The 23,576-nt window shown below is 43.3% G+C and overlaps 1 protein-coding gene across 2 annotated transcripts in view; it reads left to right on the plus strand.

Moving 5' to 3' along the window:
- USP32 (ubiquitin specific peptidase 32) overlaps positions 1–23,576 on the plus strand; it is a 229,128-nt gene that overhangs the window by 42,130 nt on the left and 163,422 nt on the right. For both annotated transcript variants that reach the window (XM_066575111.1, XM_066575112.1), the window contains exon 2: positions 10,103–10,233. In XM_066575111.1, the coding sequence (XP_066431208.1) occupies positions 10,103–10,233 (131 nt within the window). The remainder of the gene's footprint in view (positions 1–10,102; positions 10,234–23,576) is intronic.

The following is a 23,576-nucleotide window of genomic DNA, read 5'->3' on the forward strand; positions in this document are numbered from 1 at the left end:
TCTGTGAGACCGCCGCACCGCGGCAAGATTACAAAGCCTCACAGCGCCACTTTCTACACCCCATCCCCGCCGCTGAGGTTACGAAATACCCCCCAAAATACATGAGAGGAGGAGGGGGGATACCCGGTTTTCCTGCCCCATGTGCCCAGCCCAACCAGCCTCCGTAATTACCCCTGTCTTCGGACATAAAACGCATTTATATTATTACCTTTATCTAATATTTAGGGAATGCCAAAAAATGGGGATGGCGGGGGGGGGGGGGGGGGGATTATTTTTAGGAAGTCAATTTCCGTATAAGTGGGCAATGGGGCCTGGAATTTATTCAGTTCTGCCCTGAAATCCAGCGGGCATTCCCTCCATTATGGGCCTAGCCATGTGTCCTGTAAGTAGATTAGGGCCACAATGGGTATGTTTCTGAACAGGGGACAAACAGGGGTATCCATTTTGGGGTGAAAGTCTTCATTCCTATGTACACTGTACAAAAAAAACAGTTTTTAAATTGACAAAATTGACAAACAAATGAAAATCGTAATTTTTTCCTTTTGCTTTGCTTAGATTCATTCAAATACTTTGGGGTCAAAATATGCAGTACACCCCTAGATGAATTTGTTAAGGGGTCTAGTTTTTAAAATGGGTCATTTGTGGGGGTTCTCTATCGTTTTGGACGCTCAATGGCTCTAACTGTGGGCAATGGGGACTGGAATTTATTCCGTTGTACCCTGAAATCCAACGGGTGCTCCTTCCATTATAGACCTAGCTATGTTTCCTTTAAGTAGATTAGGGCCACAATGGGTATGTTTCTGAACACGGGACAAATGGGGGTATCCATTTTGGGGCGAAAGTCTTCATTCCTATGTACACTTTCCAAAAAAAACAGTTTTTAAATTGACACAATTGCCAAAAAAATGAAAATCGTAATTTTTTCCTTCTGCTTGGCTTAGATTCATTCAAAAACTGTGAAGTAAAAAAAGTCATTATACCCCTAGATAAATTCGTTAGGGGGTCTACTTTTCAAAATGGGGTCACTTGTGGGGGTTCTCCATCGTTTTGGTCACTCAATGGCTCTACAAGTGGGCAATAGGGCCTAAATCTCCTTCAAGCAAAATTTCTGTTCCGAAAGCCACCGGTTGCTCCTTTCATTTTGGGCCCCATTGTGCATATAGACGTAATACTAGGGCCACAATGGGTATGTTTCTGTGCACAGGACAAACAGGGGTATCCATTTTGGGGTGCAAGTCTTCATTCATATATGTGTGGTACAAAAAAAACTGCTTTTGAAATGACAGAATTACCAAAAAATGAAAATCATATTTTTTTTCCTTCGGCTTGGCTTAGATTCATTCAAAAACTGTGAAGTCAAAAAAGTCATCCTACCCCTAGATAAATTCGTTAAGGGGTCTACTTTTCAAAATGGGGTCACTTGTGGGCGTTCTCCATCGTTTTGGTCACTCAAGGGCTCTACAAGTGGGCAATGGGGACTAAATCTCCTTCAAGCAAAATTTCTGTTCCGAAAGCCACCGGTTGCTCCTTTCATTTTGGGCCCCATTGTGCATCCAGACATATGATTAGGGCCACAATGGGTATGTTTCTGAGCACGGGAGAAACAGGGGTATCCATTTTGGGGTGCAAGTCTTCATTCATATATGTGCTGTACAAAAAAACTGCTTTTAAAATGACAGAATTACCAAAAAAATGAAAATTGTAATTTTTTTCCTTCGGCTTGGCTTAGATTCATTCAAAAACTGTGAAGTCAAAAAAGTCATTATACCCCTAGATAAATTCGTTAAGGGGTCTACTTTTCAAAATGGGGTCACTTGTGGGGGTTCTCCATAGTTTTGGTCACTCAATGGCTCTACAAGTGGGCAATGGGGCCTAAATCTCCTTCAAGCAAAATTTCTGTTCCGAAAGCCACCGATTGCTCCTTTCATTTTGGGCCCCATTGTGCATCCAAACGTAAGATTAGGGCCACAATGGGTATGTTTCTGAGCACGGGACAAACAGGGGTATCCATTCTGGGGTGCAAATCCTGATTTTCATGTGTACTATAGAAAAAAGTCCTGTCTTTAAAATGACATATTTGCAAAAATATGAAATTTTTGTTTTTCTCTTCTAAATTGCATTGACTCCTGAAAAAAAACTGTGGGGTTAAAATACTCATGACACCCCTCAGTGAATACGTTAAAGGGTGTAGTTTTTAAAATGGGGTCACTTGTGGGGGTATCTATCATTTTGACTCCTATGAGCCTTTCCAATCTTGGATTGGTGTAGGAAAACAAAGTGTTCCTCAAAATGCTGAAAAGTAATGTTACATTTGTACGTCTCCTAAATGGTTAAAAAAAAACGAAAGTTTTTCCAATGTGCGCCCAAAATAAAGTAAACGGATGGAAATATAAATCTTAGCAAAAATTTCTATATTATGTTTGCACATATTTGAGATATTGCAGTTGGAAATGTGAAAAAATGACGATTTTTTCAAAATTTTCCCAATTTTGGCGCTTTTAATAAATAAACACAAATTCTATCGGTCTTTTTTTTCCACCTAAATGAAGTACAACATGTGGCGATAAAACAATGTCAGAATCGCTTGGATATGCAAAACCTTTCTGGTCTTTTTCCATGCTAAAGTGACATGTGTCAGATTTGCAAAATTTGGCCTGGTCATTAAGGCGTAAACAGGCTTGGTCACTAAGGGGTTAATTTACTGCTCTATCGCTTAGTGATGTTGCATATAAAAGAACGCATGTACAGCGTTTATTCTGCACCCATAGAGAGCAATAGCGTTCTATTGCTCTTAATACGCAGTAAAATAAAACGTTGTATTTTTTTTTTTTTTTTATCCGCTTATTATACCCAATGAATATAAAGCAAGTGGGAATGAATCAGTGAAAATCAGTCTACTATCATTGACTCCATGCACCACATATTATATTATACGGAAAATGGTTCTTTCTTTTTTTCTGTTAGGCTAACGGAGAGTGCGATATCGGGCTTTTATTGTTTTTTTTTTCCACCTACGGATGCGGGCGGGGGTTACCTCAAAACCGCCTCGCATCACTTCATGGAGACTTCAGGAAATTAGTGATCCTCCTGTTTTCTATGGGGAAACCTTGCATCACAGCACACCGTGTGCACCTAGCACGCAGTGTGACGCTGAGGCCGGCCCCATGGAGAATGCTGGGAGATGTGATGCAAGAGCTGCCCAAAGATATGGCATGCTGTGATTTGTTTCCCACATCACGATGCGTGAAAACATCGCTCATGTGTATGACCCCATTCAAAAGATTGGGGTTTATATTCGTGCAACACTTGTGTGTCTCGCAACGCACAAATCTCCTCAATTTTCTCGGCCAAGTGAAAACGTCCATAGTAAGACAGAAAATTCCATAGTTGCCATTTAGGACAGTCTATACTTAACCCCTTAAGGACTAGGCTGTTTTGTACCTTAAGGACCAGACCCTTTTTAAGGATTTTACTGATGTGGCGGTTTTACTGCCCTATTTTGTTTCCTTTACCTACCAAAATTACTTTTGCTGCGTTTTTTTCCCCGTGACATATAGGGCAATTTAAAATATTTTTTCCACTCCCTTTTCTTTTCGTGTTTTCTTTTTTTTTTTTGTGTGTGTGTTTTATTGGGGGTAAAAAGCTAAAAAATGATTTTATTTTTTTTAACATTTAAAATTATACTTTTAAATTAGTATATTTATGCTAAAATAAAGTACGGGAACAGGTTTCTCTATTTGTTTCGCACCTTTTGATTTGTATGGTTTTGGATTACAGGGCGCATACGGCGACGTTTTAGATTGGCGTCAGTTTTGGGTTATTTTCTTTTTTTTATGTATGTATTGTTTTATTCTAAAATTCTGTCTTACTAATGTATTATGTTTTTACTATCAATGTCCCCCAATGACGTCATGTAAGACCTCTGGGGGACATATATTTTTTTTATTTTTTTTTTAACTTTATTTGACACTTTTCCACTGTAGCTGGACATCCATAGGAGCCCCAGTTACAGGGGAAAACAACCCCTGTGGTGACATTAGTCACTGGCGAGCTGCCCAGGGTCTAGTATGACCCTCCAGCTCTGCTGTAGCAGGGAACTCCGGCGTCACATAAAGACCATTTAGAACATTCGTATCCATATTTTTACATGCTGTTTGTCTTGTGGCTGAGCATTTTTATTTTTTTTTTTTTCTCTTAACCTTTAATTTTTTTTAAATCAATCAGCTTTTGTGTGTTAAATGATGGGATTCTGTTTTTGGATACTGTCTAGGATTTTATAGAGTAATAGTCCTGTGTACAAGCTGAGGTGAGTTAACTTAGGTTACGTAAATTTTCTTTTGAACGATAACCAAAAGTTATTATAAGTTTGCAGTGTGGTTCTGCTTTAGATTTTGTGTCTGTAGCTCTAGAAACCATCACCATCTCCGTTTATACCCAGGTTGCCCTGGATACGTCCTGTAGGCATCCCAGTGTTACAGGTGTTAAGAATGACCAGGGAAGGCTTTTTTCTCTATTCAACTGTCAGGACTACATTGACTAATAGCAGGGCAGCGCTTGGTGGGGGACATGCAAGGAAGTATATTTTGAGTGAACATGGGTGGTAAAATTGACATGAATGATTGTTCACGATTGCCTGTGGCACATTATAGCCTGCCATAGACACCATCCGATTTGTTGGAAAATTTCAGCCAAACACAACCAAAATGACTAGTGTATGACATGATTGGCCAGATCCAGTTGATAGTGCCATTGTGGTCTTTATGGCTCCTGCATTGAACAGAGAGACACTTGTCACCACCACTCCAAACCTGTAAGAAGCTAGCAGCGGTCACATACCATTCACGTTGCACTTACAAGTTCTGAGTGGAAGTGACTAGACAGGGAACAATTAACAAGGGAGTGTATCTTATTTCTCTTACACCATCCCAGAAAACCGCTTGACTGTAACTGGAGGGACTACTCATATGAATGATCCCCATGACTTTCGATTGGCCGCATTGCGGGTGATCAGAATCCTAATTGTGTGGCCAGCTTGAAGGGTTTTTTTCAGTCATAAGCTATTAATGGCCTATCCTCAGGAGGGGACAGCAGTCGCATATTTCTAGGGGCCTGCTAGTGAGCAATCCCAACGATCAGCTGTTACGTAGACTGCTGCACTCTACTTCCAGCAGAAATACGCTCTGTAGCAGACAGCTCTGTCCCCACTGAAGTGGCCCTGCATGGTACTGCAGTTTATGTTCTTATTCATTGCAATGGAATGTAAACTGCAGTACCATACTGATCACTGCAGTGGGAACAAAGCTGTCTACTGCTTGTAGAAAACAACTTCATGTAACATAGTAACACATAATAACATGATATGGAAGGCTGAAAAAAGACAGATGAACATCCAGTTCTGCCTATTCTCCCCCATTGTTGATCCAGAGGCTATGTTGAGCATATGGGTATTCTTGTATCTTGATGCCACGGGAAGTAGACGTGGAGTCAAGTTACAGGGTTTTTGACAGCGGGTTGACGCCCCTATTTGTGATTGGCTGCACGCTCTCCCCTTGCTCTGCCTCACAGGTCCTTCAGCCAGTGGCGTAGTAGCAGCGCTGAATTACATGTGTCCGGCTTTGTTTTAGATGTCCCGCGGTGTGTCTCCCTGCAGCTGCCCTGTCTGCCCTTGCTTGGGCTCACAGGTGCTGTAGGTGCCGGCGGCCGCACAGCAGCAGTGAAGTGCACGTTTTCCTCTCCCTTTTACTGGCCCATCGATGAGTCTCCCTGCCACCTCTCTGATAATACCTCCTTTCACATTCCGTGGTACAGCGTGGAGGAAAGTGAGAGGTGGCGGTCCCCAGATGTGCTCAGTGGCCGTGGATCTAGGTGGCTGCCTGCGCTCGGCACATGTCGCACTGCAGCGGTGACATGAGACCGCTGCTGAGTGGCGCCTTGTCAAGGGCGGAGCAGTTGTGCAGCAGTGGAGATGGGGGTCTACGTTCCATGACTAAACTGTGCATAGCTTTTGGCCTGCCCTGGAGGATTAGGGTTGGGGATTTGTATTTGTGTCAGGCTAGCATTATTACCCTCCAGGTCAGGCAACAAGCTTTCCACACGCTGCTTCTAGGACCTTCTTGAATCTAGCCAATCGGAAGCTAGAGGTGTGACAGGGGCGTTCCCCTAGCTTCTGGTGATGTCAAGATACAATAATACCGAGCATATGTACATCCGTAGGGTCTCTCTTAACCAAAGTATGTCAAAAGAGAAGGGGAATGAGCTGCTGAAGTGTCACTTCTGGTTAAATGGCTTGCATATTCATCCAATGTTCATATGAATAAAACCTTTAAGCATTAAAATGCATGTTGTGCAGTTAAAGGTACAGAATAACCCAGGTAAAAAAAATGACCAGTATATTGGAAAATCGACAAGAGGGGGGATTTGCCTAGACCAGTGTTTTATATACCGGTCTAAGTAAAGAGTGCACTAGAGTGGAATGCAAAAAAATGTACTTTGGGGTACACTCTGAATAAATTTGCATCTTCAGGCTGTCCAAGTGCCACAATCTGAAATCTAGTCCAACTGCAAGTTACAATCAAATGTTATAAATCGGGTCATCTGCCGAGGTCCTGCCCAGTTTTGCTAGGTCCGGCCCACTTTTAGATAAAAGCCACATGGGGTGCAAAAAGTTGCTTTTTGCTGGGACTCTATGCAATCTGTGGCCAAACTGATAGTTGCTGCTATTTGAAGATCCTTCCTAGTTGTAACTGTAAAGGCTATGGTTTGCTAAAATTACAGCTTTCATCATGAAAATACATTTTATCATCACAGAAAGGTCTAGGCTCATATTAAACATATTTCGTTTATAAGGCCTCCTTCATACAGGCTTTATATCTCTCATATCCATGTTATATTTTTACAATGTTGATCTGACTATGTTAATCCATGGTGGAACTCTGAGGTTGATCTTGGAGCTCTGCCGTGGATTTAGCCCCAGTTAATGGGACAGACCCGCAGTAGAACTTAAACACCGAGCTTCGGATTTCTCCTTGTAAGTCAATGGGACAAATCTGCTTGCGGCTGCCAAATGTTTTGGCGTGCACTTTTGCCCATAGAATAAACCTGTCAATATAATGTTTTTAAATTTCTGTAGTATGGAAAAATCAGCATCATATTAAAAAAGCAGAACGTGTGTTTTTTTTTATTTTTTATTTTTTATTTTTTTTAAATCCTGTAATAGAATTCTTAATGGTGTTAGTTTTGCAGCAGAATTTGTGCCCAAATCGTTGGTGGAACTTCACCGTAAAGGAGCCATAACCGGTCAGAACAGGAAAGATGTGACCATATATGTTTGTTTTTTTGTCTTGCGTTCCAATCCCGGCTGATCAATCAATGATGAGTTCAGATTTTTCTTCATAATGAAAAGTTAAAGATGAAGGGAAAAAAAGGGAAAAAGTACCTACTTGCTAACCTTCTGCAGCATTCCCTTATCTCATACGAAGCAATTCCTGAGCCTTTGGTTCTCTTTTTATGTGTTATCTGCAAGCTCTACAATGTTGCAGTTTTGTACACTTTTGGTTGACAGGCTTTTTGTAAAGCCGGAGTGTAGACCGTGCGTCCCCTAGAACTAAATGTGAGCCATTTTCTTCTGTGCAAGTAATTTGTCATAATGCCGTAAGCCGCTTACGGCTGGGTTATTTATAGGCCTCATGTTGCATTGCTTTTGAGAGCTCCCAAAAATAAACCGGTGTTGCTTTATTAGCATTCTGTTGCTTCATTGACTCCGTCCATATATGCTTCTGTGGGCTTTGTTGCCTTATACTGTTTCTGTCAACATGTTTTTTGCTGCTGTTAACCTGTTTTGTTTTGGCGTCTACATTTTCTCTACACAGCAGGTTTTGCTATGATCCATGTTGGGTTGTAGTTAAAATAATCTGTGTGCAAACTGTTATAATTAGATCCATTGGATTCATTCTTTGTGACCTGCATAACAATTCTCTTATCTGCTCCCTCTCAGCTCTACTGTAGGAGCATGTTAACAATGATTAATAGGGAAATCCTATTATAAGGTATCACAAGGCTTTTTTTTTTCTGAAATGGGATATCTTTTGCTTTCTTCATCCCAGCAAAATATGTCCATGTAATTGTAGATCTCAGACAGACATGAGTTTAAGTAATTAAAGCTGATTCTCTCATCGTCACCTTTGATCGCTCTGTAAGCTCCAGCTTTTGTCCAGGGCGAGACCAATTTTTTTATGCTTAACTTTTTGTATATTATTATAGCACATACAGCGCTTTCATAAAATGCTCATATTCTAAAATAGTCTATGTAAAATAATTCCTCTAATTATTATGTTCTGCTTTTCTGCAAAGCCTGATTCAGACAAGTATATTTATTACGGTCTGCAAAACCTGGATTAAATATGGATTTTAAGTACACTGAAGTTGGCCATAGTAATAGATTGCCTATGAAGTCACTGTCAATGGGAGAATGCACGCACAGCAATCTGAAAAGAGTCAGATTGTCATGTGATGCACGGACTTCAGTGGGTGACAGTGTGGGATCAGGAGAGCGGGTGAGTAATAAAAAAAAATTCCTCACGCGGCTCCCTGTCACCTTCCCTAACGCCATGATAACTTAGTTCATAGTGCTGTTGGCATGTGACAGGTTCTCTTTGAGCATTTATACTCACATGAGTTAAGGTTAAAACTATGATTATTTCAGTATATTTTAGTAATGATCAGGTCTTTAAAAAAAAACCAAAAAAAAACCCCCATAAATTATTAAATTGGTATCACTGATTATTTAGACTGCAAAATAAAGAAATGTAATTATGCTGCACAGTGACTGTCATACAAAAGGTGGAATTGCGCTTCCCATTCCACTCCACAAATATTATTTTTGTAAGTTTCGTCAATGGGGTTATTTAAAAAATACAGTTGGGGCACCAAAGAAACCCTCATATCCCTAAAACAATGGAAAAATAGCAAATAAAAATTTTCAAAAACCTGAAAATTGACTGTATATTCACGGGGTAAAGGTAGGTGTGGGATATTTTTGAGACATCTTACTGCTGCCATAAGGTGGTGTGGAGGACGTGTATAACATGTTTTGCTGCGTTTGGTACAGTGTCTGCATGGCCTAATTTTATCCTGTCTAACCTTTAGTACAGTATTAATAAATCTGCCCCTATGTGTGCATCACATGAAAAGCTTCAGTCTATACATCTACATGTGGAGTTCCATGCTTATCAGTTACATTACATATTCTACTGCTCTTTGCGGGCTGATTGCTGTTGGACTGGGCTAGAGTTGCATTTTTTTCTGCTCATCTACATGAATGTGTTCTATGTACCTTAGTTTCCTTTCCTGGATATTATATACCCCATTATTCTTTGGCCAGCTGCACATGAACAGATTTGCATTGTGTAATCCTGGGTCGGTGTCCGCGTTGTAGGTCTGCAGCAAATGCCGTCCATAGCAGCCTATAGGAAATCGGCTCTACCTGCACACTTGTGGAAACCAATTGCGGTTTCCATGAGTGTAGGAAAAATTGCAGCAAGCTCTATTTTTGTGCGGTGTCCGCATACATAGCGTCCATTGAAGTCATTGATTCGACCTGCGGCCTGTCCGCAATTGACAGTGCGGAAAAAATAAACCTTGAAAAAGAAAATCTGTACGGCGCATGTGCGCCGGCGGCTCGCCATGACCCATCTGCTGTATGGATGAAAAGAGAAAAAGACAGGTACACACTGATGCCGGCTGGGCACAGGGTCTGATTCTGGTACGGGCTTCCGCATGCGGAATCTGTCTCCTTCGTGTGCAGGCAGCCTTTGTGTCTGATTCTTCTTGGCTCAATCTTTGATATATTTTTTTTTTTGTAGTTTTTTTTTTTTTTTCCTGAACGTAAACAAAACTAAAACTTAGTTTTTTTTTGTTTTTTTTTACATTTATTTTAAAATGCAAAAATGCTTTAGTTTAATGTTAGTTTCTTGCAAAATTGTGTGTCAATGTTTCTAAACCCTGAACTGTATTTTATCAGGAAACAAATGTCAGTTATCCACTAAGTATTTGTTCTATCGTTCCTAACAGTATATTTTAATTCATTTACTTTTTTTTTCTACAGTGACTGATGTAGAACTAAAGAGGCTAAGAGATGCTTTCAAGCGCACGTGTGGTGGTCCTTCTTATTATATGAGTCAACAGTGCTTCATCAGGGAAGTGTTAGGAGATGGAGTTCCTCCAAAAGTTGCAGAGGTAAGATATTATTTTAACATTATATTGTTCTGATCTGAAATTTTTTCCTCAGAGCTTAAGGCCCATTTACACCGGACAAATGTCAGACAAACGATGCTCAACACTCGTCCCCACATGTACTCACTCTCGTGCTGTTACGCAGGAGCGAGTATCGCTGAGCTGCTCATAGAGTGGCCAGAAGGGGGCCGGGGCGGCTGAAGGAGATTTCACTCCTCTATCTTACCTGCTGCTATCCATTCACTTTAAGCAGCGGATGCTCAGTATTGAACGGCTGCTGTTTGCACTGAACGAACATCGTTCAGGAATTTAAGCTGCTTGAACGATGATCGTTCAGTGTAAACAGCAGCTGTTCAGTATTGAGCGGCCGCTGCTTAAAGTGAATGGAGAGGGGCAGGGGAGAGGGAGGAGAGAAATCTCCTCCAGCCACCCCAGCCCCATTCTGGCCGCTCTGTGAGCGAGCCAGCAATACTTGCTCCTGTGTAACAGCATGGGAGCGGGTGTATGCTGGGATGAGTTTCTGGCATCGCTTGCCCGACATTCGTCCAGTGTAAATGGGCCTTTAGAGGCTGGGTTACTTAATTGTTTGTGCGTGTCTTTGCTGGCATGACGTAGCAGAAGGGGAACTATAAATTTTAAATTTTTCACACATTGACTTTGGTCAGCCTTAAGGGAACATTTAATTATATAGTTTTATTAAGTACAGTGCCTGTGGCTAAAATGAACCATGGTCTAGGTCATTGCGCTTTCTGTTTCTTTTAATGATTATTTTAAAGTGCCATTAACTTCAGGGCACTATACTGTACATGTTGGAAAATTATAAATAGGCTACAATACACATAAACTAAATGAGTGACAGACTGCTATAGAGGGAGAGAAGACCTTGTCTGTGAGGGCTTACAATCTACAAGGGCAGAAAACAATGGGTGAGGGTAGGAGCTGCTCATATTATAGAGTGGTGACGCAGGGTTAACGGAAACCTCTCCATATTACCTATGCACCCCTAAGTGTAAAATGAAGGAGAGGGAAAATTTGATCAGCCTTCATCACAGCGTGCAAATCCATCATGGCGTCATTAAAATAATTTACCATCAAGGCAATTTAACACTTTCCAATCCACTCTCTGACGTCTAAAGACATTCTGATTAAAGGCTGTACAGCTGTGATGTTAGAAGGTATCTGGCAGGGAATTATTACTGTAGATTACTGGCAGCTTTGTTTGGGGGCCTCTTTAGCATGTCCCATACTGCAGTACTGACTTTAGCCCGCAGATGGTGCCATTGTATAATGACAGAAAGAGTAAGCCCCCTAGGAAACCCTGAATCCAAAAATGAATTGCAAAGGGTTAAAGGGGTGGTCTCGCGAAACCAAGTGGGGTTATACACTTCCGTATGGCCATATTAATGCACTTTGTAATGTACATTGTGCATTAAATATGAGCCATACAGAAGTTATTCCACTTACCTGCTCCGTTGCTAGCGTCCTCGTCTCCATGGTTCCGTCTAAATTCGCTGGCAGCTTGCTTTTTTAGACGCGCTTGCGCAGTCCGGTCTTCTCCATTCAGCACGAGCCGCTTCAGTGTGCTCCCCGCTACAGCTCTTCTGCGCATGCGCAGACGAGCTGTCACTGCTCGGGAGCGCGCTGAAGCGGCCATTCTGTACCATCCTCTGTTAGAGGAAGGTGCAGAAACTGGAGCTGCCCAGCGGAGAAGACCAGCCCAGCCCAGCAGCCCCGAGAAGCCTCCCAGGTAAGTGATGGGTCGGGGGGGGCTGCCGCTGCGCCGGGCTGCGCCGGGGGGGGGGCTGCCGCTGCGCCGGGCTGCGCCGGGGGGGGCTGTCGCTAGGCCGGGGGAGCTAGCGCTAGGCCGGGGGGGCTGTCGCTAGGCCGGGGGAGCTAGCGCTAGGCCGGGGGGGCTGTCGCTGCGATGGGGGGGGCTGTCGCTAGGCCGGGGGGGCTGTCGCTAGGCCGGGGGAGCTAGCGCTAGGCCGGGGGGGCTGTCGCTAGGCCGGGGGAGCTAGCGCTAGGCCGGGGGGGCTGTCGCTGCGATGGGGGGGGCTGTCGCTAGGCCGGGGGGGCTGTCGCTAGGCCGGGGGAGCTAGCGCTAGGCCGGGGGGGCTGTCGCTAGGCCGGGGGGGCTGCCGCTGCGCCGGGGGAGCTAGCGCTAGGCCGGGGGGGCTGTCGCTGCGATGGGGGGGGCTGTCGCTAGGCCGGGGGGGCTGTCGCTAGGCCGGGGGGGCTGTCGCTAGGCCGGGGGAGCTAGCGCTAGGCCGGGGGGGCTGTCGCTAGGCCGGGGGGAGCTAGCGCTAGGCCGGGGGAGCTAGCGCTAGGCCGGGGGGGCTGTCGCTAGGCCGGGGGGGCTGTCGCTAGGCCGGGGGGGCTGTCGCTAGGCCGGGGGAGCTAGCGCTAGGCCGGGGGGGCTGTCGCTGCGATGGGGGGGGCTGTCGCTAGGCCGGGGGGGCTGTCGCTAGGCCGGGGGAGCTAGCGCTAGGCCGGGGGGGCTGTCGCTGCGATGGGGGGGGCTGTCGCTAGGCCGGGGGGGCTGTCGCTAGGCCGGGGGAGCTAGCGCTAGGCCGGGGGGGCTGTCGCTGCGATGGGGGGGGCTGTCGCTAGGCCGGGGGGGCTGTCGCTAGGCCGGGGGAGCTAGCGCTAGGCCGGGGGGGCTGTCGCTGCGATGGGGGGGGCTGTCGCTAGGCCGGGGGGGCTGTCGCTAGGCCGGGGGAGCTAGCGCTAGGCCGGGGGAGCTAGCGCTAGGCCGGGGGGGCTGTCGCTGCGCCGGGGGAACTAGCGCTGGGGAGCCGGGGGCTAGCGCCGGTTACCTGCTGTCTGGTCGGCGGCTGCGATGCGTCCGGTTGCCATGGAGACACAGCTGGCGGCGTCTCGGGAGCGCGCACGTCGGGCTGCAGCGAGCGACTGGGAAAGAGCCGGCGGCCATCTTGAGGAAACTTTTATAACTTGCTGAAACGCTGGAACGGTAAGTACGAACCAGCTAGAAATGTCATTTACAGGGGGGCTTAGTAATGTGTGTTTAATGGGGGGGACTGGGCAAAAAAAAAAATTAACTGCTTCCTCGAGACATCTCCTTTAATGCCGCACCGGTTGAAGCATAGTCTTCAAATACCACGAGACAACATTTAAAGAATGTTGTGTATCGCGTCAAAACCTCACACAGTAAAATCATTTTGTAGAATATATTGTCCAAGGTGAAACATTGTAGGAAGAGCCAAAGCTGAATAATCCAGGATACACTGAAAATAGATGTATATTAACAAGGGATATCCCAACAAATTCATGAGAATATAAACCTATCTGCCACTATAAAGCAGCCCAACCCATAAATCCCATAAAGATTCGCATCAGCGTAGGAACCATATCTATTGAAGATGGATAATGTGCTTAGTAGCCAGTATCAGCAAGGGGCCAATGGGATCCAAAGAAGGGCAAGCAATTCTTTTGAGAATAAGCTCAATATATAGGCTAACTATGAATACAGTGTCAGACTTCACAATCTGAATTGCAAGGTGAGGGGGCTAGCATTGTGGCTGCTGAAATCATCAGCTGCAGATACACAACTGATTTTGAGTCAAAATCCCCCTGATGGTGCAAATTTTGACTGTCCTTTGCGTAAATGCTGCTGAGTTTGCAGTGGAATTTTCCGTGGCATTTCCGCTACATGTAACTTCTCCTAAAATTCAACAGATTTATCACTTAACAGATTAAGGCCAGGCTCACACAGGCGGATTCCAATTGCGGAATCCACGATTGGCGTCCGCGCGGAGGACCCATGGCAAAGCGCAGGCATTGGAAATCATGTACTTTCCCTTTTTGCTCACCCTCGTGGATACGAATTGTGTATTTCTGTGAGCAGAGGAAAAAAAAATCGCAGCATGGCGTATTTAGCTACGGACGACCGCCATTAAAGCCAATAGAAACCGTCCGACCTGCAGCCCATATGCAACTAACACTGCGTATGGGCTGCTGGTACCTACATCAACTGCGTGCTGCCACAGTCCTCAGCATTATATGAGAATAATTTGCGCAGGGTTGTCAGCCAGGCTTACAGCCCGGCCTAACTGTGATAAATATGATATATTTTCAAACTGATTGCACTGTTGGTTAGATGTATTAATGAATCTACCTCAATGTATCCTTTCCTACAGCAATTGCCTTAAAACATCATCTTGCATGAGGATAGGCAACTATTTATACAATAGATCTCGAATGGCATTAAAGTTATTACTATACTTTATGCTGTTGTAAGACTATACTTGTTTTTTTTTTTTTCTTTCTCAGTTTCCTTTTTCTAATGGTGTTACAAAAAAATTAAATAAAAAATCCCTGGAGACTGTCCACTTGTTTGGAGGCCCTGTCTGAAAGATGGATACTACAAAGATTGGCTGTTACATGCATGTGCATATCACCTATTTAGTTTAATGAAGCCCTATCTGATCTTTTGGCTTTTAGGTTCTCACACAAGTATAGCCTTTATATGTGGTAGATGGCCACTATCGGCCCTAGGGTTGTATTCCAGCTAGAGGTTTCCAGTATAGCGATGTAACCACTCTTTGATTCTTCACATCAACTCATAATATAACATTAAGAAACATTAATTAAAATTTTGTGGGCATTAGTAAACTTTATAGATAAAATCCTGTGTGGCCAATACAAGATTTCGGCCACCCAAACAAATAGGAGTTTATTAGAGATGAGTGAACATACTCGCTAAGGGCAATTACTCGAGCCAGCATTGCCCTTAGCGAGTACCTGCCCGCTCGGAAGAAAAGATTCTGGTGGTGGCGGGGGAGAGCGGGGAGGAACGGAGGGGAGATCTCCCTCTCTCCCCTCCGCTCCCACAACTCACCGCGCCGGCAGCCAAAGCTTTTCTTCCGAGCGGGCAGGTACTCGCTAAGGTCAATGCTCGCTCGAGTAATTGCCCTTAGCGAGTATGCTCGCTCATCTCTTGATATCATTAATGTAGCGCCCATATTACCGGATCTGATTCTTATATGGATTATTCTCTGATGACCATCATTTTATTGCTGCTTTATATTTAAATGTTTTTATCAGTAGAGCCATATTCTTTAGCATTTTTTTTTCTTCCAGCACATTTGACTTATTCTCAACTTAAAAGTTCTGATTGTTGTGAGAAATTGTACCTTTTGGACAACTTCTCATTGTCTAGTTCTCAAGGCAGCAGCCTATATCCCAGCTTCCAAGGCTAGTCGGGCTTTATCTGCTCTTCTAAGCGTCTGGTACAGAGTAAGAGCTACTATTGTTTGATTATTTTATTTCTTTGTTCGTTAGAACTTCTCCAAGATATTGCTGAAATAAAAAAGCATGCAGCACATCCCCCATGGAGATCCGCAGACACTATTAATGTTCCTATAGATGCTTTAATTGAATACATTTATCTCCCAAGCACATTAAATGTAGGTTTGTCACACATTTACCACATGCAGTTGGCTAAAAGGAAACTGCAATAGAATTGATTATGCTACAAATTAATTTATTAATTCTTAGTATTGTAAATATTGTCACCACTATTATCTAGTTATTACAAAGTAATTTCTCATGATTTCCTGTGGGTTTTTTCTTATGTTTTATTCCTTTTTAAGTCTTTGTGAAACGTATTTTTCTTAGCTATTGTTTTGTTGTACAAACATTCCCAGGAATGGGGTCCAGTGCAACAATAAGCCATAAAATCCATGTAGATGACTAATTAAATGCCACAAAAATACCAAATTTAAACTGTAACCTGTTTGACTACGTCTCTATTTACATCACATTTGACATACACATTTTGGACTGCGGACGTATGCAACATTAGTAATGTATTCTAAATGTAGTTGCACAATATGTTATGGTAAAAAAAGGCACATGTCCATCCAGTTCAGCCTTTTACCCCCTCCAGTGTTGATCCAGAGGAAGACCAAAAACCCCAAAAAACCCCAATGTGGAAGAAACCAATTTTCCCCATTTAAGGGCAAAAATTCCTTCCCAACTCTGATTATTCTGATTCCCAAGTCTGCAATCAGAATAATACCCGACTCAACAACCATTCTGAAGTAATTGGCGAGTATATCATATATTATGGATATATTATAAAATTGCCCTAGGAATACTCTGGCAATTAGAATTGTGTTTATAACCCAAAGGCAAAAAATACCCATAGGTAATATCCCCTAAAATATCGTATAAATACTTTATTATTCAAAAAAGACAACATTTGAATAATTATTCATATTGAATGATAAAGTATTTATATTATATTTTAGGGGATATAATACCTATGAGTATTTTTTGCCTTTTGGCAATTAGAATTGTGTATATCCTATATTATACTCAAGAAATGCGTCCAGGCCCCTCTTAAACTCTTCTATTAAGTTGCCCATCACCACGTCCTCAGGCAGAGTTCCATAGAAGGGGATTCTTTACTGTAAGAGTAATGAGACTATGTAGATGTAGAAACCTTCTTTCCTCTAGCTGTAGTGGGTGCCCCTTGTTAAAGTCACAGTCCTGGGTATAAATAGATGATGGGAGAGATCTCTGTATTGTCCCCTGATATGTTTATATATAGTTATTAGGTCACACCTCAGCCATCTATTTTCTAAACTAACCCCAATTTTGATAACCTCTCTGGCTATTCTAGTCCACCCATTCCATTTATGACTTTAGTTGCCTGCCTTGTTGTACCCGCTTAAGCTCTGATATGTCTTTTTTGAGGACCAGTGCCCCAAACTGTACACAATATTCCATGTGTGACTAGTGACTTGTAAAGAGGAAGAACATTGTTCTTGTCATGTGCCCCTATACATCTTTTGATGCACCCCATGATCCTGTTTGCCTTGGCAGCAGCTGCCTGACACTGGTTGCTCCAGTTAAGCTTACCGGTAACTAAAATCCCCAAGTCCTTTTCCAGGTCAGTTTTTTTTCCCAGTTAGTTTTGTAATGGTGACATGTGTTTTCCCTGCCCATGTGCATAACCTTACAGTTATCCGTGTTAAATCTCATTTGCAAGATTTCTGCCGCATTCTATTCTCTCTTGTGTTTAATTACTTTAAAATATTTGAAGAGGTTTAAAAAAAAAACAAAAAAAAAAACTGTGGTGTCCAAACCTTCTACCAGGTTATTAAGAAATATATTAAAAAGAATAGGGCTTAGTACCGACCCCTGTGGTGGCCCACTAGTAACAGTAACCCAATCAGAGTGTGTACCATTTGTAACCACCCTCTGCTTTCTATCCTTTCTATCACTGACCAGTTACTTACCCAATTACACACATTCTCACCCAGACCAAACATTCTTATTTTATATACCAATATTTTATGTGGCACCATATCCAAGCGCTTTGGAAAAATCCAGATGCACAAGATCCAATGACTCTCCCTGGTCCAGTCTTACCTCCTCATAGATGCTGATCAGATTGGTTTGATAGAAGTGATCTCTCATAAACCCATGCTGATATGGGGGACAGCTCTTTTCCTTGAGGTAATCCAGGATAGCATCCCTTAGAAACCCTTCAAACATTTTACCCACAATAGAAGTAAGACTTACCAGCCTGTAGCTTACAGGTTCACTTTTTGACCCCTTTTAAAAAAAATATTGGCACCACATTGACTATGCAACAATTCAGTGTAACAGACCCAGTCACTACAGAGGCCTTAAATATATGAAATAAAGGTCTGTTTATTATATTACTTAATTCCCTTAAAAACCAAGGATGTATGCAGTTGGGACCTGGTGATCTGTCTGTTTTAATCTTTTTACGCGGCTCTGCACTTCTTCCCGGGTTAAAATCGTGACATTTAGGGGAGAGTTAACTTTATCCCTCTGCATCTCATTTGACATTTCATTTACCTCTGTGAATACACTGCAGAAAAAAATATTTAACAGATTTGCTTTCTCTTCATCACCCTTTTAGAATTCTTCCTACATTTATTTATTAAAGGGCCGACACTTTCAGTATTAATCTTTTTACTATTTATATAGTTGAAGTTTAGGGTTAGTTTTACTCTCCTCAGCAATAAGACTCTCTGTCTTCATCTTTGCTGCTTTAATCTGCTTTTTACATAAATAATTTTTTTCCTTTTACAGGTTTTTAGTGCTTCTTCGCTTCCTACTTGTTTTAGTAGTTTTAACGCTTTCTTTTTGCTGTTTATTGCCCACTTTACATCTTTATGGAGCCACATTTGTTTCCTCCTATTACTTAGTAAAGTCTTTTATTCCTGAAGGTATTTACGATGTTTTGTAAACCTTTCCCATTTATTGTCTGTACTTATTTTTGAGGACATTTGTCCCAGTCAATATTAAGGGCATCTATGAGCTGAGTGAATTTTGCCTTCCTAAGGCCGCCTGCAGACGAGCGGGTCGGATCCGGCGGCGAGAATTCTCGCCGCGGGACCCGACCCGAGAGCCTGCAGGGACGAGCGCATACTCACCCGCGCCTGGCGGCCCCGGCTCTTTCATGTGCCGGCTGCCGCGCAGCCGGCGCATGCGCAGACCGGAGCCGGCGGCTGGGTGAGTGCGAGCCCCGCACAAAAATAGGACATGCCGCGCGGCCAAACCGCGGCCGTCTGCATAGGAGTGCGTATTGTAATGCACTCCTATGCAGACTTTCAGTGGCGGAAATACCGCCGCGGGATTTCCGCCCGTGTGCAGGCGGCCTAAAGTTTAGTATTTTCGGAGCTTGCATAAAACAAGTGGAAATTTATTATATTCTGGTCACATTGCCCACATAATATGTACTGAACTAAACATGTATTCAACATTGCACTCTGAGCGCAGAAAACATTCTCTACCTGTTATTGCCAGGGACATCTCTCGAGCAAATGCTATGGCTGCCTGTCCACGGCCGTGACGAAATATTGCTAGCGATATTCTGCCATGGGGGAGCAGTGGGGAGAACTGACAGGTCTCCGCGATGAGCTTGTTGCGATTTGAATTCTGCGAGCAGAGAATCGCTAGTTAAGTCTATGGGAAACGTTCACTGCGTTACCCGTGGCTGGATTATCGCTGTGGATAACGCAGTGACATATCGCTCGTGGACAGGAGGCCTATGGCTGTTCATCAGTTCTGGAGCCCACTCCACAGAGCTTACTTCGAGTTTGCTAGCTTTGCGCCATTCGAAAAGTAGTATTGAAAGCTGAGCATGAAAATGGCTCCCCCATCTGTGAACCCAATAATCCTGCACAGACAGTTGTGCAACATTGAAATGGAGGCAGAAGCAGCGCAGATATTCCAGAAGCCATTTCTCTGCCTGATTACTTAGCATGACAGACTGATGATGGAAGTATGGAGAAGTTAAAATATTTTGCTGGTTCACTGCTGTTTTTTTTTTTTTTTACTTAACAAATGAGCATTAATGTTCAGCTTGCTGCTATTTATGGACCAATAATTCACAATAACTAGGTTACATCTGCTTTACACTTCTGTTCACGTGATTTGTGATCTGCCTGCTGGTGCTCGGTTTGTTCGTCAATGAATTTGTTGGAGCAAACACTCTAGCATGTAACATGATTCACTCTGATATCACGGATTACCGTGGGAGTAATCCAAAAGTGCAATGACTTATATACCTTAATGTGAGTGTCAAGACAGTTGACAGATCACATGCGCCTGCGTAATTGTCCTTTGCTACCAGGTTTTTTGAGGTGGTATAGTATCTTGTCACCACTGGAAGTGTGGGTGGTGACAGGATACAGGCTGCTTGACAATCTGGGCACACCCCCAGTTTTTAATTAGCTGCAGGACTGCTTCCCCCTGCTCGGGCTCTCAGGTCCTGGCACTCACTAAGAACGACTTCTCTGGCGGCGACAGCGGCTTCCCTGGCGACCTTCCTGCATTGGCAGCATGTGGGATCAGAGAGCAGCTGCAGACACTGAGGATGCAGCATCGGGAACTGGACAGCACAGCGCTGGTGAGAGTGTGGAGGGGGAAGGGGAGGCTGTGGTGAAGGCTGGATGGGAGCTGGGACGCTGCAGTAAGACTGCACAGGACCGTGCTGGGTGAAAGTGAGGGAGGGGAAACGCTGGAGGAAAGGCTGCAAAAGAAGGTTGGAGGGTTAGGAGACCGTAGTGGGTGACTGGGAGGGTGAGGGTGCGGTGGGTTGGGGGGAGGCTGGAGGGGAGCGGGGAGGGTGCAAGAACACTCCGGGGACAGCTCTGGGTGACCGTGACTTAGGGCAAGGATGCGGGGTGGGGGTGGGGGGATGAGATTAGCAGCGCCAACTGCCCTCCATGAATGACTTATGGCTGGAATGGAGGGTTGGGGTGAGGGTTCGTTTCAGTGTTGGGGTTACATTATTAGCTGTAAATGCTTCCATGTTAATGCCAACCAGCTCTGACATGGAAGTATTGAAAACTAAATTTCTAAGCCTAACACAGAAACAGACCCTAACCCTAAGCCTCCATCCCAGCATTAAGTAAATCCTCAAGCTGCTATGACTTTTGAGGACCTTGCTGCACACAGCCAATCAGCAGCGTGTGGGTTTACAGTGGGCAGATACAGCCCATCACTAGCTCTCCACCCATTCTGCTGGTGGTGACAAGATACAATAATACCGTTTTTTGATATGGAATTATTCCTTTTAACCAGCTTTTTCAATCTCTTGGCAACAATTTCAGACAAACAACCTGCTTATAAAGAAAACTCTAATGTGGCTACAGAGTTCTGAGCCGGTATAGAGCAGGAACCGTTCATTTAGTACAACAGTAATTTCTATAGCTTATATCTTGCGAAGGGGTGGGATGCAATACCGGCATACAATATAGTTGGTTTTAGGCTACCCAATCACCTTTCAGTAAATGTATCCTACTTTGCTGATATCTTTAAATCTTACCTAGCATCCTGTCTATACTTAGAATTGGCACATTTCTTGCCTTTCCCTAGAGTCTGTTAAAAGTTAAGCTGAGGCATTCTACTTGTCAGAAGAGCAAGCTAAATCACAGACAGGTTATGTTCTAGAACAATAAAAGTATTGCTGGTAGTATTTCTAATAGAATTACTATTCTTATGTTATGTTAAAGTTTTTATATTACTTTTTCTGACTTTCTTCTATTTTAATTTTTCATAGCAGTGACCATCCTTTTCAGCTCACACATCAGACGGGTGTATTTTTTGATATTCAAAGAGGTTGCCAGTATTGCTGCAGGTGCCTCTAGGGGTGCATTCACACCTGCCTTGGAGCTTCACTGACAAATTCTGACTGTTCCCTTTGGGAGCAGCAAAATTGAATTAAATGTGTCAATTATTTCTCCATTGCTTTCAATGGGTTTTCAAAGAAAGAAAAAAGGGGTTTGCTGTCTATTTGCTTTCTTTCCTTTTAGGTTTTGCAGAACCAATAGAAATGGCACAGTCTGTAGCAGTCTTCCTGTAAAATAGCAGAAAACTGACGGAGAGGAAGCAAACGACAATCCTTTTTCTAAACTCCTGCAAACCAAGCATTGAAAGCAGTGGAGGAAAAAACAGACACCTTTATGCCTTTTTCACATGGGCGACAGCGATATTGCTACAAGAAAATTGCAGCTATATCGCATTGCTATTCTGTGTGATTATTGCTGCGTTTTCTTGTGATATTACGATTTTGTGTCGCTGCAAAGTCATGTGACTTTGAAGCGCACTGTTGCTGGGTTTTTAAGGGGAGGGGGGCTTGAAATACAAGCCCTACCAAGAAAATAAGCCCTGGCTGCCTAAAGAAATCCCTAAAAGCATACATCATTTAAGTGGCTCTTAGTTGCCAGTTTTCAGGTCCCCGACAGACTTGCTTGTAGTTTTCCCTCAGCTCTCCTGGGTCAGGAGTTTGATGCAATACATAGGACGGCTCGATAGGGAAATATGGGCTACAAAACCTCGAATGTTGAGACCGTATTAAGTAACCCGCAATTTTTCTTTTCTCACAATGTAGCAGGGTATAAAACATCGCTAATGTGAAGGAACCCATGGGAAAGCATGGGCTTCACATATATGTGACTTGTAGTGCTGAATCTCAATAAAGAAGGTATCCTGGCAGCATACGTTGGTGTAAATTTCCAGTCCAATTAGTGATTTTCTTTATTGGCTTTGCAAAGTTACAAAAGCAGCAGCTTCTATAACTTCGTGATGCCAATAAAGAAAATCCCTGCTGGGACTAGAAATTTTAGATCAATATACGACTTGTAGTGCTGTCGTATCGCAAAGAAATCTTTTGTCGATCGTGTGAAACCGGCCCTCATTCCATTTATTTGCTCCAAAAACGGAACAGAGATGGAATTGTGCAGGAAAGCCCCATCCAAGTGTGAATGAGCCTTAATTTCAATACTTGGGAAAATTGCTGTTACCATTGTCTCAATGTCTGACCTCGCACATAGCCAGCTTTAAGACTTTTGCATATTTATGTTGCATCAGTGAAAGAGGTAACATTTTCTTCACACATTACAGTTGTGGTGTATTTGTACTTCAGTGTCTTTTAAGAAAAAGTGTTCGCTGTGTCCACGTATTCGTGTCTTTTGTTTTCCCCCCATTTTGTAGGATTTTTTTATATTAATCTTAGGCTGGGTTCATATCAGTATTTCATATTCTGTCTTTCAGTTTCGTCCTACGAGCAGAAAAATGGTAAAAAGCAGATCCAGTAAAACTCCCATTGATTTCAACACTGAGTCCACCACATAGTGATGGAATAATACAACCATGCCAAGATCAATATTTCCCCAATGCAGTGACCATAGTAGTATATAGCAGCTGTACACTGGTGCTCTGCAGACAGTCTAAGTTATTATAGTACACTTATATCAGGTGTAGTTTACAGCAAAAACCTACTCCAGCTTCTAACAGGAGTAGGTTTTCTACTTGGCCTATTTACACGGAGCGATGATCGCTCAAAAATCGCTAAAAAGTGATCATTTGAGCAATAATCGTTGCGTCTAAACGCGCGGCCATCGTGCACTTTTCGTGCACTGCTAGCTGATCGTTAAATTCAGGACAACCTAAAAATCGTTGTGCGGTCTTATCAGCAGTTCTCCGCGGGTAGTGCTGATAGCATTGTTTCCCATTGGAGAACAAAGAAACTAAAAGCAGGTAAAAGCCCTCAGGCTTAAGTTTATTTAAGATTTATTATAGGATTCCAGGTCCCCTAAAAACATGAACTTCCTGCGTGTTTAGAGTTTGCTACATAAACTTACAGCCACTATCAAATGTAGGGCACGGTTTCTGGTAATAATTGGTAACCATGAAGAGGAGACCCTGGAAATCCTTGACTCCCTTCGCTGATTGTAGGGGATTTCAGGAATCATATATCACCACAAATCTTTTATTGATTGCCTATATAAAAAAGACATGCCATCAAAGTTATAGTCCAGAAAACGGCGTTTAAACCA

This window comes from Eleutherodactylus coqui, chromosome 1 (genome assembly GCF_035609145.1).
Source record: "Eleutherodactylus coqui strain aEleCoq1 chromosome 1, aEleCoq1.hap1, whole genome shotgun sequence".
Lineage (NCBI taxonomy): Eukaryota > Metazoa > Chordata > Amphibia > Anura > Eleutherodactylidae > Eleutherodactylus > Eleutherodactylus coqui.